This window comes from Physella acuta, unplaced genomic scaffold, assembly GCF_028476545.2.
Source record: "Physella acuta isolate Inbredline_101_S28 unplaced genomic scaffold, ASM2847654v3 ptg000173l, whole genome shotgun sequence".
Lineage (NCBI taxonomy): Eukaryota > Metazoa > Mollusca > Gastropoda > Physidae > Physella > Physella acuta.
Window position 1 is genome coordinate 59,203 of NW_026731692.1, and position 17,397 is coordinate 76,599.

Genomic DNA, 17,397 nt, shown 5'->3' on the forward strand with positions numbered 1-17,397 from the left:
TGTGTTGCTTGTTTTATTTAGTGCCAAGTTTAGATGTGGGGTTTGTTGTGCTTGTCTTATTTAGTGCCAAGTTTAGATGTGGGGTTTCTGTTTGTGGTGATTTTCTTTAGTGCCAATTTTTCTCAATGTTAATTATTATTTATAATTAAGCACACAAAGGTTTACCCAGTTAAACCTTCAACCTTTCAGTTTTGACCCAAGCTCTGGCATAACTCTAGACAAGATAGCATCAGTGATCACCCTAGGGGAACTAAACACTGCAGCAGCCTCCAGAGTTCTGGAAAACCCCAAAGTTACCTACCTTAGCCCCAATGCTTTAAGCAGTCTGCTAGATGACAAGCAGTACCTCCTTCGCACCATTGCACCAAACAGCGCCATGATGCGCACCCTGGCATCTCTGTTCAGCAAGTTGGAGTGGAAATATGTGGATGCTGTGTTTGAGAGTGACAGGGCTGAGGGGATCTATGCTTGGGAGGAGTTTGATTACTATGCTGGGAAGAATGAGTATGTAACGTATTGAAATTTTTTTCGTTTGTCATGTTTTAATACTTCCAGATAGCTTTGTGATGTTCTAACATATGACTTTGTGATGTTCTGTTGTTCTGATTTATCACATTGTGTTGTTCTGATTTATCACATCCTGTTGTTCTGATTTATCACATAGTGTTGTTCTGATTTATCACATCCTGTTGTTCTGATTTATCACATCCTGTTGTTCTGATTTATCACATCCTGTTGTTCTGATTTATCACATCCTGTTGTTCTGATTTATCACATCGTGTTGTTCTGATTTATCACATCGTGTTGTTCTGATTTATCACATCGTGTTGTTCTGATTTATCACATCGTGTTGTTCTGATTTATCACATCGTGTTGTTCTGATTTATCACATCCTGTTGTTCTGATTTATCACATCGTGTTGTTCTGATTTATCACATCCTGTTGTTCTGATTTATCACATCCTGTTGTTCTGATTTATCACATCCTGTTGTTCTGATTTATCACATCGTGTTGTTCTGATTTATCACATCGTGTTGTTCTGATTTATCACATCGTGTTGTTCTGATTTATCACATCCTGTTGTTCTGATTTATCACATCCTGTTGTTCTGATTTATCACATCGTGTTGTTCTGATTTATCACATCGTGTTGTTCTGATTTATCACATTGTGTTGTTCTGATTTATCACATCGTGTTGTTCTGATTTATCACATCGTGTTGATCTGATTTATCACATAGTGTTGTTCTGATTTATCACATAGTGTTGTTCTGATTTATCACATAGTGTTGTTCTGATTTATCATATAGTGTTCTGATTTATCACATCGGGATGTTCTGACATTGTATCACTTTGTGATGTTCTGATTTGTCACATAGTAAAGTTAGTGCAACAATATCACAATTACTAGTTTATTTAATGCAGTATGTAAACATCACTCTAACTCATGTTAGGGAAAGTAAAAGTGCCTGGGCATAGTGCTGACCACACTATCTCTTCATATGCCACAGAAACAAGTGAACTCTACTTTACTTGCCCCATAGACCTTTAGGTTTGAAAGGGAAACTTTTCTACTTTATGTAAATATCACAACAATAAATGAACAAATTAAAATCATCATACAGCATTATATAATCAACTTTTACTAATATGTAAAAAATGTGATATAAAACAAATTCTAATATAAAGTTATGGTGTTTATAAAACTTGGATGATGTTAAAATAATAAAGTTGTACACATTTTCGTCCCTGGTTTAGCCTGTGTGTTGGTGAACCTCTTGCTTTGGATGACAAATTGACTGCAGCCAACATTCAGCTGAATGGAGATAAAGGTAAGAGTTGTCTTAGGGGAAATAATTTTAGATGATAGAACAGAGTTGTCTTAGGGGAAATAATTTTAGATGATAGAACAGAGTTGTCTTAGGGGAAATAATAAATAATTTTAGATGAAAGAACAGAGTTGTCTAAGGGGAAATAATAAATAATTTTAGATGTTACAACTGAGTGTCTTAGACGAAATAACAGAATTAATTCTAGATGATATAACAAAGTTGTCAGAGGAAATAATAGAAATAATTTTAGATGATAGAACAGAGTTGTCTTAGGGGAAATAATAGAAATAATGTTAGTGGTTCCCAGAAAAATGTGCAAATACAAAGTGTAAGAATACACTTAGAAATTTTGTTCATATTTTGTAGAAAATGTTTTATTATGCTACAGTTTATATGTAGACATTCTTTTCTAAAGTATATAAATTATTTAAAGAAAATAAATTTCTTTGAGCACTTTTTTGTGCGCCGTTTTCTGTTGTGCATCATTTGGGTCAATAATTTTTAGATGATAGTTCAAAAGTTGTCTTAGCAGAAATAATAAAAATTATTTTTTGGTTAAAGTACAAAGTCGTCTTAGAGGAGATAACCAAAATTTAAGAAATATGACTGAGTTATCTTCCAAAGAACAATAAATGTTATCAAGAAAATAATAGAAATATTTTTTTGTTTTTAATGACATGTCATTTTACAGAGCCCAAACTATCTACTTTCTTACCTAATTGTTCAGGTTCAAAGGTCGTGATTCTGTTTGGCACAACGGACTTTGTCAGACAAGTGATGTCACTGTCAACATCCCTGATTGACCAGTACATCTGGGTGCTGGGGGTGGAGTGGGATGTGACCCCCGACTCTCTGAAAGGCATCATACCCCCGGGGAAGACGGTGAAACTTGTGACAACGAGAAGGAAGAGCTACCTTGTGGAGAGCTTCCAAAACTTTGCCAAAACAAACCTGCCTACTTTGAAGTGGTATAATGAGTGCACTAACAAACCAGACTGTAGTAAAGCAGTGGTGAGGACAAATATTCAGTAGTTTTTATACAGGGTTTGTTTAATTAGTTCCCTACATATTGTGCAAGTATAAAGCAGACTAGCTTCAAAACATGGGGGACAGTACTATAGGCCTAAAATGGAAAAAAGTAGACACATAGCTCTTTGTTGTTTTTTTTTAAATAGTTCATTTCTTTAATTATTGAGATTGCTTTTGATTTGTTTTTATTATAACTTATAAAATTGCTGTGTTTAGGCTCATTGTTAATGATTATGGTCCATATCAGACCATTGGACAGATTTCATCATTAATTTTTTCTCCATTCGTGCCCAACACACATGGGGCATATGAAATAGAGTTCACATGTTTTAATGAGCTTGGCACACAAGGAGATAGTGTGGTCTGGACTATGTCCAGCGGCCTTATCATAAGTCAGGTACTCATCCGAGCTGGTTGGACTCGCGCCCTACATACTTTGGCCCCGAAATCCTAGCTTGAGACTTTCGGGTTAGTAGACCTAAGCCCTACCATTCAGCCACGCCGTTCATCTTTTATTCCTGCCTTGAACAAAATTATAAAGAAAACAAAACTGAAAAATTAACTAAAAATTAAAATAAAGATTTCAGAAGATTCAAAAACATGGATTCTAAATGTTTGATTAAATACTGTTGACACACCCACAGACATATGGCACAAACAATTACATACTGAACACAATATGATTGTAAAAACATGAAGTCTATGTGTCTGATTAATGCTGTTGACACACCCACAGACATATGGCACAATTATGTACTGAACCCAATATGATTGTAAAAACATGAATTCTATGTGTTTGATTAATGCTGTTGACATACCTGCAGGCAAATGGCACCAACAATTACGTACTGAACACAATATGATTGTAAAAACATGAATTCTATGTGTTTGATTAATGCTGTTTACACACCTGCAGGCAAATGGCACCAACAATTACGTACTGAACACAATCCTGGCCACGTATGCAGCTGCTGCAGGTTTCAGAGCTCAACCTGCTGGACAGGGCATAAACAGAGCAACACTCAGGTATTTTGGTCTCAGCATGACATGGGCAGCTATGTTGCTTTACCACAATGTACATATAATGGGTTGTATTATTTCTTTCATAAGCAAGTTCAACTTTATGGAATAGTCTTCATGAGGTTTTTGATTTTAAAATGATTTTTTTAATCATGTAAAACTTGAACAGTTTTTAATGAAACACTTTTGCATTATAACTCTATAGGCTCTTTTTTTTTAAAAATATATGTGTAGAATTACTCACATGTAAAAAACAGTTGATTAATTAGCTTAGATTTGTACAGAAGACTTTGTCTCATCAATCTTGATTAATTTCTACCTCATAAACCTAAATTTGTTCTTATTTAATGAACCTGGGCTCATCTCATAAACCCGGATTCATCTCATAAACTTAGATTTCTATATCAACCTAAATTCATTCACCTAGTTGTTCATTACAATTGCTTATTGCATGCAGGCAATCAACCTTAGATGTGACCTTGAACCTGAATGCCGTGCCCATTGCTGGGGATCTGAAGCTGGCCAACCTGACCAATGACCTGCCATTTGACTTTGAGAAATTGACAAGGTGGTGGAACTCTGGCTTTGAGATTCGCATACTCAGCGCCACGGCAGATCAGTCCAGTGTTGTAACTATCAAGGAACTCAAGGTGTGTAAGGGGGAGGATTAAAGCTGATGTGTGGTAGTGATACTCTGTCTTGATTTTGGTAATTGGGTGGTCATTCCGAAGTCCACCCAGCTTACTCTTTAGCCAGACAAAATAGAGCTGACCAATCACTTTATTGAGATGTCACCTGAGAATTTTAAAATTAATATTTGCCATAAGGATATTCTTGTCAAAATGGGTACTTTTATTTTAGTGCATGTTGGTAGACATTTATGACAAGCTGTTATTTCTGCTGAATTGTGTAAATAAAAATAGAGATTTACTTGGGGTATTTTTTCAGCAAAGCATTTCAAAAAAATGTATTATAAACTAACACTAAAATCAATACAAAATTCTTGCTTTTCACTAAGGAAAATTGATCTAGTGGTTTATTTTTAAATCACCAACACCAGTGGAGTAGAGGTAGTCTCTTTTGGTTACCTTGGTATTTAATGAATTGTGCAGTCAGCATCAACTGATGTACCCATTAGAGCTGGGTGGACTCAGGGACACCCTATGGTCGTGTTAGGTACCCATTAGAGCTGGGTGGACTCAGGGATACCCAATGGTCTTGCTAGGTACCCATTAGAGCTGGGTGAACTCAGGGATACCCTATGGTCTTGTTAGGTACCCATTAGAGCTGGGTGAACTCAGGGATACCCTATGGTCTTGTTAGGTACCCATCAGAGCTGGGTGGACTCAGGGATACCCCATGATCTTGCTAGGTACCCATCAGAGCTGGGTGGACTCAGGAATACCCCATGATCTTGCTAGGTACCCATCAGAGCTGGGTGGACTCAGGGATACCCCATGATCTTGCTAGGTACCCATCAGAGCTGCGTGGACCTTGAGATGCTTTGAAGAAATAAACTTTTTTGCAATTAAGTAATTTGCCCAAAATGTGGAAGTTAAATATTTTACGCCTAATATATTTTGTAAGGTTAATATTTTTAGAAATTCCGGTACTCACAAATATTTTTGTTTTAAATTTCTGGTGTAACATACATAATATTTTTCATTTTTCTTTTCTAGAAATTCCTGGTAGCAACCGACTTAACTGATAGTCAACTTTCCGAGGCCAAATCCGCGCTGAACATCACCTCAGTCTGCACCAGCAAAACAGGCTGCGTATGTGCTGCGGCGGCCGAAGTTAGCAAAACCTCCTCCCTCACAAACACAATGACCTTTGCCCCCAGCAGGCCCCGCAACTACTACGCCTACCACGACAACGGCGACCTGATGTACGAGTGGCCCGTGTGGGCCATCGTTGTGGCCATCCTGACATCCCTCGGGCTCCTCATAACTCTGATCCTGTTCATTTTCCTTCTAGCTGCCTACCAAAACAAAGGGGGCACGTCTATTCTTGGGTACATGGTCATCGTTGGAATTCTCGGCATCTACGTTATCAACTTCGCCTTCTTTGTTAACGCTAACGAAGGCACCTGCGGAAGCCGTCGGTTCCTCATGGGTGTGGTCTACATGATAGCTTTTGCTCCCATGCTGCTGAAGGCTATTGACAACTGGAGGTTCAGCCAGGTGGATGATGACAAGGAAAGATACAGGTGGGTCTAGGCTGTGTCTTGTTTCAGAGCTTATCTCAATGGTGTATTTAATAGTTTTGTTTTTACTTTACCTGTCAAGACCAAAAAGAAGTTTTTTGTATTACCGTGGAGTCTATCATATTTTTATTGAATAATACAGTCATCTGTTTCTTATGCTTACTCATGCCACTGCTAGGTACCCACTTAAGCTGAGTCGGCTCAGCCATCATAGCTGGAACCTCTTATCTCAATAACTTTAAATATGTTGAATTAGTTTTATAGTCAAATTTATTAATAACTTTACCTAGCTGTGAATTTAATCCTAGCCATAGAATTTCTGTTCATAATTAAAATTTTTTATTCCAGTGGTATATCATCAGCCTGTGCTCTGTTTATGACATCAATTGGTATTGTGCTGGTCCAGTGCATCATCCCTATCATCTGGCTCATCCTGGTCCACCCCACTGCCAGCAACCTGCCTATGGGAAACACGCGTCATGACAACTGGTGGTGTGACCCACCGGCCGACTATGACACCGGGATTGTCTTGTCCATGGTCTTTGTGATGTTCATTGTCTTCGTCACGGCCATTTTCTCTGCCATCACTTTTGACTCTGACAGGAACAACTTTGAGTCCAGGTTAGTCTACTCATATTATATTAGTTACCCATGTTAAATTACCTACCCTTGACAAATTACCTAACTTTGTTGAACAATTTATCTGCCCTCTTGAATATTAGCTACACTTCTTGAAAAATCTTGATTTACTTATCTTTCCCTGGGCTATTTCCACTTGTAATATTGTCAACCCTTATTGAAATCTCTTTTTTTTTTTTTACATATCTACTCTTTTTATACGACCTTCTATTATACATCATTATGGTTTTTTATCTGCATTTGTTAAAACTTAACAATATTAGTGTTGAAGGTTTTAAAATGAGATAATGTATACAGTGTAAAATAATAAAGTATTGTCTCCCTTGCAGGTGGATATTGTTTGGCAGTGTAGCCACAGCTGGATGCTTTGTTGTCTGGATGATTGTGTCAACAAGTGCTGAGCCACCATACAGGTAAGTGGCTATTGCAACAATAGGTCTATATTCTCAGATGTCCACACATCCCCATAGCTTTAAAATGTAACTCTTTACAAGAACAAACATATTTTTGAACTTTTTTTTTTCCACAAAATACTTTCTGGATTCTAGTTGAAACATTTAAAACTAACATTGCCATTAAGGATTTTAAAAAGGTATGCATTTACAGTAGTGCATTATATACACACACAATACATTTTACTGAGTTTGTATATTGAATTTAGGTAGACTTTTTCCAGATATATACTGGATTGGTATCTTTTCTTAAAGTTTATTACATACTAGTATATTTTTATTTCCCTTTAGAAATATTTTCTTAAAGTAATCATCACATATTGAAATATTGTAATTATTCATCCCCCCCCCCCCATGCAGGGATGCCGCTGTGACTATAGGCAACCTGGTAAACGCCACCCTGCTGGTGATAGCCATGCCCCTCCGCAAGTCTGTCCTCTTGTGTAGAGCTCTGACTAATAAAGAGAAGGACGACCAGACCTCTGAAGGTAATGACGCAAAGGAAATCATGATTTAAGATGATGGTGCCAGATTTTTCTTTTGAGTCAGGCTAAATGAAAATTTACATGGCCAGTGTGCTAAATAAATATATATTACTGTTTTTCAGTTTTAGACTATGGCCACAACATGGGATACAGTAATGAGAATTATCAGCTTGATGATTACGACAATTATAAGGAGAAAAGGATCTAAACTTGAAACTAATCATGGTAGGTTCTTAAGATTATTATGTAGGGGCTGTCTATTATTTACTGGTGCTAGAGATTTAAAAAAAAAATTCCATCTTTTTTTTCTTTTGTTAACGTATAATTTTTAATAAAAATTTAAATTAAGTATGGTGGATTAAATTTCCTTACTTTTGAAATGTTTAAAATTTAATACAATGTATTAATGTGTTTGTACTGCTATTTAGTCCCCTCCACAACTTGTACTTGAGTTGAAGTAAAAAAAAAAGCCATGCTCATTTCACCTAGCCTTATAGTGATGAAACTCTTTACTTTTTTCTCATATTCAGATCTCGCCTGTGCATAGCCCACACAAAACATGTTCTTGTTCTCCTGTTATCTCAATGCAAGGACTGAAAGCCTGCTGCAACTTTTTTATTTTTCTACTCACTGTGAATGTGGAGCTGGTTGAATGCAGTTGTTTGTTTAGCTACATTTCAATAGATACAGAAGATAAAAATCATTTTAGAACCAAATTAATTTTGAAAATACATTTGGTTGTATTCTTTAAATATTTTTGAAGTTAAACTGGTTGAATGCAGTTGATTGATTTGCTTTTTGCTAACACAGATTACTTAGATCAATATAGATCCAAATAGTTTTTTTAAAAAAGAAGTTTTCTTCCATTTAAGGATATCTTTTTTTTCCATTACTTTAAACTATAAAATCACCATCTATGAATCTTATTCTTCACATTTTAGAACTTGATTGTTACCAGATAAGAATGTAGTTATGTGTGGAAAGTCTGTTGCTTTGATATTTGTTAATCCCTGAAGTTAAATACTATGTAACAATTTTTATTTTATTTATATATAGATATATAGATATATTGATGAATACTTTAAATATTTGTGAATATTTTATGATCAAGACAAAAGTTGCCAAAAATCAAATTTCAATGTGTGGAGTATATCAGTTTTGTTGCATTACATGTGCTAAAAATGTCACAATTAAATTATGAAAATAATCAAATTAGATCACACCACAACACTTGAGTGCCAGGTCTAATTGAAAAACTTTTGTGATAAACAGTGTAAGGACCTATATTTATATCTGTAATATAGAAAACTATATTTTTGTACATTCCATTGTTTTGACTGTTGTTTTACTTTATGTCAGGCCTCATTGTTTTTTTCTTTGTGTAGCGTTGTGTTGACCATATTTTGAAACTTTTTATTTACACATCTGAATATACACTATACTTCCATTTTTATTACAAATAGGTTTCATATATTAGTTCATTTATTTTTGTAAAGAAAATGAAAACAAATGTAAGTTTAAAAAATGGTTTAAAAGAATAAAAAAAATATTGCTAATTATTTTTTTTTGTTTTATTTTTAAAATGTTCTGTTTTAGCAAGACAAGTAAAAAGTAGGCCTACATATAGGCTAAGTTTTATTTTAGACATTAGAATTATTTTATTCATTTAGGAAATAATGCCGTCTTCAAAATAATTTTTTAAAAGCATTATTTTAGCACAATTTGGTTTACATTCATATAAACTGGTACAAAAAATTTATGGACAAGATACAAATTCTAAAGTGGCTGGCTAATCTCATGATTAACAAGTGGATACAAGCCTGTAACTAGTGTAACACAAACACTGTAGGACATTACACCAAGCAATACAATCCTTAAGGTTTATAAATTTCAGAAAGATTGTGTGGTTCTATTTAACTAATAGAAACTACAGACCTGCTTATCATAGGGAAGAAAAAGTAAAGCAAATCTGTTTTTACAAACTTATACTTACTTCACAACATCCCTTAGATTGAGGTAAATATTAATTTTGACCCATTTGAAATGTGATTTTATTCAAACGTTTTTTAACTAGACTTATTAAAGGAATTGCAATGTCAGCACTACACCCTCTGTCCTTTGAACTTTGCCACAACTTGCATCAGGTACCATTTAGAGCTGGGAGGTCTCAGCGACATCTACAGTACAGACTGTAGATCTGAGTCATTTTCAAAACATTGTTTGGCTATTTGTAGAAACCAACCCATGCACGTTTGACAAATGCTGGCTACATCATCGTAACATAGGTAACTTGATGTATGTGTATAGTATCTAGTACAACTACGGAGAGATTTCTTGTTTAACAGTCAACTACTCCACAGTGTATTTAAACTTTAGTTTAGAGGCTGCCATTTCTGTCTTGATAACATCATCAAACCATTCATTTAGGGCTACAGTAAAGTGGTTTTTCCAATCCCCAACTTGCCCTGAAAATAACAACATTACACTAAATACCAAAAGATTTTTGATTTTTCTAAAAAATTCTATTATACAAGTTAATATATATTTATTTATGATCAATAGGCTTGAAAAGTTGGTTCCAAATGGCTGTTGCCAGAAAGCATTTTTTTCAACCAAAATTCAATTTTTTATATCATTTGAGAAATAAGTACAAAATGACTTCCGGTTTTATTAAGGCTAAAAATATTAAAACAAATAATTACTAGTAATATAATAGTAAATCAGCTAACACTTTTGTATTTAATTTGGATTAGTAGAGTATGGTTTGGTGATAGGGGGTGTTATATTATTTTTTATAAATAAACAACTGCTATTGTGTATTTTATCACGGGAAAACAATTGTTGTGACTTTCGTTGTTTTACTTTCCCTGGTCACTCCGGTTCACTTCAAAGAAGGGTGAGGTCGGTTTTTCAAAATAGTCAATACAAAAATGTGAAAATGAGTGTAATCTATAGCTCCCAAACGGTTTTAATTTTTTTCTTAAATGTAACAAGAATTTTATCCCTTGCATTATTTTTTAAAAGATTTTTATAACTTCGACCAAACAATCCCTGATATTAACAGTATAATAAACTTCTTATCAATGATCAATAGCACAAGCTATTACTATTGCTCCCCAACGGTTTTAATTTTTTTTTAAACTTTAACTAGAATCCATTACTTTATTTTTTTTTAATTTTTAAACTTCAAAATCAATAACTAATTATTAATTTACAATATTAAACTTCTAATAATTGATAATAATACAAGTTTATATTTGCTTGTAATTTGTATCCTGTCTATAATTCCTAAATTATTTAAGTCAATACCTTTATTATGGGTAGTGCTAAAACGCACAAAACTAAGAAAATAAACATGAATTTTCTTGAATTAAAATAGTTAAAATATAAGTTATCTAATAGTAATACTTAGTTAACTTTCTAGACTCTATAAAGCAGGAATCAGTACTTGATTATCTACCCTGCCTCTAAATATTATTTAGTTACCTCCCTGTCTGGGTTCGATAAAATTGTTATTTTACCTTTCCTGTACATGACGGGCTCACCATCCGGTGTTTTGAAAGATTTTTCCCCGTGAACTTTTTTCATAACTGCAAACTCCGTAGCACAACAAATTTGTTGGAGAAAATCATCAGCGTATTGATGGCCCAAAAATTCCGACAGCCGTTTGACTTCTGAAAAATTATTCTGAAAAAAAATATATTTTTCTCATCTTACTAAAATTTAACTAGATCTTGATGCTAACTTTAAAACGAATCTCGTTTACAATGTCATAATTTTTTAAAATGTCAATTGTATGGACAACTGTTATTTTAACAAAATAGTAATAATAAACGGAATAGGAAAGTTTGCATCAGTAAAACTCTAACCTCTTTAAAATCCTCAAAGCTTCCGACAAAGACAGGTAACTCGGGATGTTCAGATAATCCTTTTTCCCAACCCAAAATATAAGAAAATGGCGATCCATTGTCGGCTAAAAAAATAATTTAAAAATCATGAGAACATTTTTAAGTTTTAAGATGTTCTTTTTTAATTGGACTTTTATATCAGAAATAAATAATACTTATTTGTCATTTTCAATAAAGTATTTAAACTTATTTTATTCAAATTATATCGCAAGTAGTTATTTCCCTTTAGTTGTGTTTTTTATTTCACGGCGTAGGGCTACTGATATTGCAGTAAATCTATTATACATAAGTTTGTATTGCTTTATACCCAGAGGCGTAGCGAGGGGGGGGGGGGCGGTGGACATATGTCCCCGGGCGCCGACCTTAGGGGGGCGCCAAATTGAAAGTTTGAGGGGGGGGTGCAAATGAAAAGTTCGAGGGGTGGGGTGCAAATCGAAAGTTTGAGGGGGGGGGGGGGGCAAATGAAAAGTTCGAGGGGGGGGGGGGCGCAAATCGAAAGTTTGTCCCCGGGCGCCGGGAGGGGTCGCTACGCCTGTTTATACCTCAAATAAAATGTGTTTGAACTGTGGGACACAGACGTATATGGGTTTAGGGGTGGTTGGTCAACCGGCTGACGTGTGACATTATTTCATTAATTTACTTTTAGCAAGGTTTCTTCCAGGTATCCCTTCGGGGGGGGGGGGGAGGGGCCTGCCATCACGTAGAAAGTCTACCCCCCCCCCCCCCAGAACTAACGTACTCTTACCAGTGTCCGCCCACACCCCAAATATCAAGTCCCCCCCCCTTCCCCTCAAAAAAAAATTCGACCCAAAATTCATTTTTAGCCGACTCCATTGAATAAATTAAAAATGTATCCAAAACTTACTTACTTAGGCCATCTACCCATCGTCTGATATGGCTGTCAAAATCTCCCTTATAACTGTACTTATCGATGCCCAGGTGATGGTAATAAAAAGAAACGGCAACGTCCTTTAAATTTCTATAAATAAACACGACCTTTGGCCTCTTCTCTAGCAGTTGCCTGGGCTGCATGTCAAAGGTCATGTGGTTGTTAAGGACGCGGGGAGAAGGCAGAAACTGGTAGCAGGAATAAGGTCTCCACTCCATCATGAAGCTCTCCTTGGCTAGAACGCCATCTTCTGATGTGATTTGCCCGGTCTGAAGAATCCTTACGATCTCCCATAACCAGTGACAACCTTAGACGATGTGTCAACAAATATCTCAGGACAAGGTCTATGGTCTAATTATACCCTAATGACTTCTAATGCTCTTCAAGTTTTGTAGTTCTTTAGAATTTAGCACTGTCATCTAAGGGATAGGGGGGTGTCCTTAACTGACTTCACATTCCTAGACAAGATGTGGTTGGGTGGGAAATCTCAATTTGCTGGGGGGGGGGGGGGGGGGTTAAGAATTATTAAGGTTTTTTTTTTTCATAAAAATGTATCATTTTATCTAATGTTTGGCCCTATTGCGAAATTTTCAGTATAAAAAATGATTTATGTTTTTGACAATATCAGTATTTTATCAGCTTATCAATCTTTTAAAATAAAGAATTAATAGTATATCTATATATATAATTCTCTTCTTCGAGCCGTTAGAAAACAAGCTGCAACCTCGCCTTACAGTCCCCTCTCTTCCTCTATATCACTATCACTACCACACCCACCCCACCCCCACATTGTCTGGTGAGCTGTGGTCACGCTGTTTACATTTTACAATCACAGAGACGGGTTTGGTGACGGCTATTAGGGGCAGATAATTTAGTTAGAAACGATTTTAAACTTAGAGGAGGTAACTAAGAGGAGGCTGCTTTCACGTTAGGGGGGGGGGGGTAGTGTTTTTAAGCAAATATTTTCAATGGCAGCATTGGTACTGTCGAATTCACAAATTATAAATTACTGAAAAGTAGAAGAAAAAAAACAACTAAATAGCGGCGTATGATACGCAGCGGGTCGGCTCGTTATATTTATAGCAGCTATATTTTCTTGATGTTTTATTGGTTATATCCCCTGATTAAAGGGAAACAACTCATGTGATATTCGCATTTTCTTATGAGATTGGGGTGGGAAGAAAAAATTGGCACAACAGTTAAACTACATTCATGGACGACCCCAGAGTTTCTTCCAGGCATCTCTTCGCCCCCAAAGAAAGTCTACCCCCCCCCCCCGAACGAAATGGAATTTATGAAGAAAATATATTTTTTTAACAGTGTCGCCCCCCCCCCCTCCCAAAAAAAAATGTCTAGTCCCCCCCCCCCCCCCCCCCCCGGAGAAAAAAGTCTGGAAGAAATACTGGACGAGCCCTAAGAGGAAACGGAATGGGCCGTGCTAAAAGTTAAATGAACACTCAGATACCGGTTTATGTACATGACCTAGTTTTTCATGATGGGACAAGGTCACGATTTATGCACTCATCATGACACAACTTTTATCGTATTAGGAACATAATGAGGCAAATCTTTGTTGGTACAATTAATTGGTTCAACTTTGACCCTTCTTATAAGATTAAAATCGTTTTTCACCTCTAGCTACATGAAGATATGATGGGATTATGGGGGGAGGGGGGTGGAGGGCAGAGGCGAAGCGAGTGGGGGGGGGGGGGGGGGCTGGAAGTTACATCAACTCAACGTTGCAAAATATGCCCGAGGAAAACTGTTTGGTTGAGAATCGCGGAATGGGGGGGGGGGGGTTTAAAAAATAAAAAACATCCAGAAGAAAATAAATTGAATAGGCCTACATATACACATGTGTATACAAGTGTATATGGAATATATATATATATATATATATATATATATATATATATATATATATATATATATATATATATATATATATATATATATATATATATATTATATACATATACATAATTACATATTTTTTCTTTCTTACGGGGGGGGGGGGGGGGAATGACACCATTAGGTGCTGCACCGGGTGACACCCGTCCTCGCTACGCCACTGTAGGAGGGTATGAAGGAAGTTGAAGATGAGAGTGTGGTAGGATAGTAATATAGGACTGAGGTTTAGTGTGGGAGTATGGGATGGGAATTTATGATGGAAGTATACGACAGAAGTGTAAGGTGGGGGTTTAGGGTGGGAGTGTTGAATGGGAGTATACTTATGATAAGAGTACCTTTATAATGGTGTTTGGAATAATAGTGTTGAATGGGAGTGTACAATGGGAGTTTAGGCAGGAAGTATAAGATGCATCGACATTTTATACATTAGTTTTTTTCTACTTGTTTACTCATGTATTAATAAAGCATGAATGACATTATTATACGTCTTTAACAGATAGCATGAGTTTGTTTTTTCTTGTCATTGTATTCCACACAGTCTAAAACACAAACAAAAAAGTTTGATTCTTTAACCCAGAAATGCAAAACGACTAAAGTGTCACCCGTTCCTGTGGGGAGGGGGGGGGTGAAAGGGGGAGATTTGTTTACCTGATTTCGGATAAGAACAGAGAATGACGTCATCTTCTCTGAGCGGAAAGTCCCGGATGTTGAGCATGGCTTCCTCGTTAAACTGTGGGGATCCGAACTGGCCGTTACACTCTAGAAGTTGCATCGTGTGACCACTGTCGTCTGCCACTTTTATTAGAGGCATTGTCTGCACAAACTGCAGTGCATGGGGAAATAAAAACTGTTTTGTAATTGCATTCCTTCCTACAACAGCGTTTCTTTCAGGCATCTCTTCGGAAGGGGGGTGGGGGATACGTCTACCGCCCCTCCTCCTCGAACGAAAGAGAATTTACAAAAACATAATATTACCAGTGTTTTCTCGCCCCCCCCCCCCCCCCAAAAAAAAATTTCAAGTGTTATTACACAACATAGCCAGCTCAAACTTACATTCAATTTAGAGCCTATGATTATAGCTAGAGGTTATCCCTTTATGACGTCCGAACGGAGGGGAAGGGAGGGGAGGGGGTGGTTCGAAAAAAATATCGACTTTGGTTTTGAGAAGTATGCTAATTTTCTTTGGACGTCCACGTGGAGGGGGATGGGGTTGTCGAAAGTGGACGTTGTGTGTGGAGGGGGGGGGGGGGGTCTAAAAGTCTAAAATCCGAAATATTTGTGTACGTTATATTGCGCATGAAATAAATTCGACGCTGTCATATTTTAACAGCCACCAGAGCCCTATCTTTGAACTCGACACCAAAGCTGTTTAACAAAGTGAAATAGTGAACTAGGTTTATGCAACGAATACACGAAGAATTCACTGAACCGTAACCAAGCTTAACCTCACTGGGGCACTACTTGACCTTGACGAGGAAGAATTTTATTTTAACCAAATATTTAATTTAGCCGGTAGGAAGTTTGAAAATTAAGATCCCAGCTTAATAAATTATTTTAATGCAATGAAATTATATTGACAAGCTCTAATACAAATTATTCGTTTTTAAGTAGCCTATATGAATTTTGCAAGAATCACAATGCTTTAAAAATTAACAGAAAGGCATAGATATATAGTAGTCCTTCATAACCAACATTAAGTTGATTTATTAAAATAGCAAAATATTGATATCACTTTAAAATTATAATAATTTACGTTTTACAATTAACGCCTATGCGTTTCTTAGAAGTAATGAATAGGATAAAAATAAAGGTAGGTTTATATTTGATAAAATATCTTGCTTACCTAAGAAATATGCACACCGTAAGGACTGTTTGTGTACTACTCCGTGCTAGTAAAGAATGTGGTACACTATAGCTATAGAGAACAAATGCCCTCTATTTTGAAATAAAATCTTATCAAGATTAAACAGATGACTTGAAATGTTGAAGATATACAAGTAGCATTTCCTTGTGGCCGAGCTACGACCCACTTTTGATTAGCCCGCCGTACGGAATCTGGTTTGGCAGCACCTAGCCGTCATAGCATAGCACACCTATGACGATTGACACAGATGCAGTACACACAAGAGCGACCAATTCACACGGGTAGTGTGTGTAAGAGGGGACGATGGGACGCCTTGTGTGAGGAGAATGAATGATTGAGCAGGCACCCGATGATGATTCTCTTTGCAACAATTTTTTATGGCAATGTACCCACAAACAACGACGCTTCAATCATACTAACTAGACATAATTAATTAATTATGGGTCTCTTTATCAGGATGGATTCATGTTTTTAAAAAATTCGGCAACTTCAAAGATTCCGATGAGTGCCAGATTTTCTTTAAATGTCAGATTTTTAATGAAAATACTAATAGGCCTAAGTAATGAATAATAAACCCTTCCAAAAAAAAAAATTAAGAAAAATTATACACACTTAACACCAAATGCAATTTTATTTTAATTTCCAGAGGAAATCCCAACATGCCTTCAAATTCTGGAGTGACGAAATAAAATTGTTTTGCGGTGGACGGTTATGATAATAAGTTTTCTTCAGAATTCTTGTTTTAGAAGTGGGTGGGTGAAATAATGAATGATATTAATAATGTTGTCGTGTAATAATAAAAATTCAATTGATCTGCATATGGCGGATTTAAAATTATCCGGAAGGTATGGAATGCACAAAAATTAAATGAAAAAAAAAAAATATTATTCTAGCTTATTATTGATGGTATAGTTTAAAGAGAAGAATATTTACCTGTATTAAGCATTTCTAAGTGTTAAATTTTAAGGCACCAAAACACTTCAGTTTACAAAAACATGATTTAATTTAAACTATAATAGAAACTTCTATTGTGTTTTGCGTGTTGAATTTTTTTTTTATAAACTTTTTCCCCACACTGGATTCAAGAGTCACCAACCACTGTCTCAACACACACACACACATACAGGCAAAAGTGAAGTGTCCAAAGATGAATATATTTTCTTT

At 35.9% G+C, this 17,397-nt stretch overlaps 2 protein-coding genes across 2 annotated transcripts in view; one reads left to right on the forward strand and one right to left on the reverse strand.

The window, feature by feature from the left end:
* LOC131936264 (uncharacterized) overlaps positions 1-9,218 on the forward strand; it is a 37,950-nt gene extending 28,732 nt beyond the window's left edge. Inside the window, exons 33-43 of the mRNA XM_059293177.1 lie at positions 190-504; positions 1,757-1,830; positions 2,558-2,841; positions 3,776-3,885; positions 4,337-4,529; positions 5,559-6,088; positions 6,434-6,706; positions 7,054-7,137; positions 7,537-7,664; positions 7,784-7,886; positions 8,192-9,218. Of these exons, the coding sequence (XP_059149160.1) occupies positions 190-504; positions 1,757-1,830; positions 2,558-2,841; positions 3,776-3,885; positions 4,337-4,529; positions 5,559-6,088; positions 6,434-6,706; positions 7,054-7,137; positions 7,537-7,664; positions 7,784-7,869 (2,077 nt within the window). The 3' untranslated portion in view covers positions 7,870-7,886; positions 8,192-9,218. The remainder of the gene's footprint in view (positions 1-189; positions 505-1,756; positions 1,831-2,557; positions 2,842-3,775; positions 3,886-4,336; positions 4,530-5,558; positions 6,089-6,433; positions 6,707-7,053; positions 7,138-7,536; positions 7,665-7,783; positions 7,887-8,191) is intronic.
* Positions 9,219-9,422: 204 nt separating this feature from the next.
* On the reverse strand, positions 9,423-16,284 carry LOC131936263 (sulfotransferase 1B1-like). The gene is made up of 6 exons (XM_059293176.1): positions 16,213-16,284; positions 15,018-15,183; positions 12,439-12,765; positions 11,531-11,634; positions 11,183-11,348; positions 9,423-10,126 (listed from the first exon to the last, which is right to left on the reverse strand). Exons 2-6 carry the CDS (start codon positions 15,178-15,180, stop codon positions 10,011-10,013), a joined length of 876 nt encoding a protein of 291 aa, XP_059149159.1. The 5' UTR covers positions 15,181-15,183; positions 16,213-16,284; the 3' UTR covers positions 9,423-10,010.
* Positions 16,285-17,397: the final 1,113 nt, after the last annotated feature.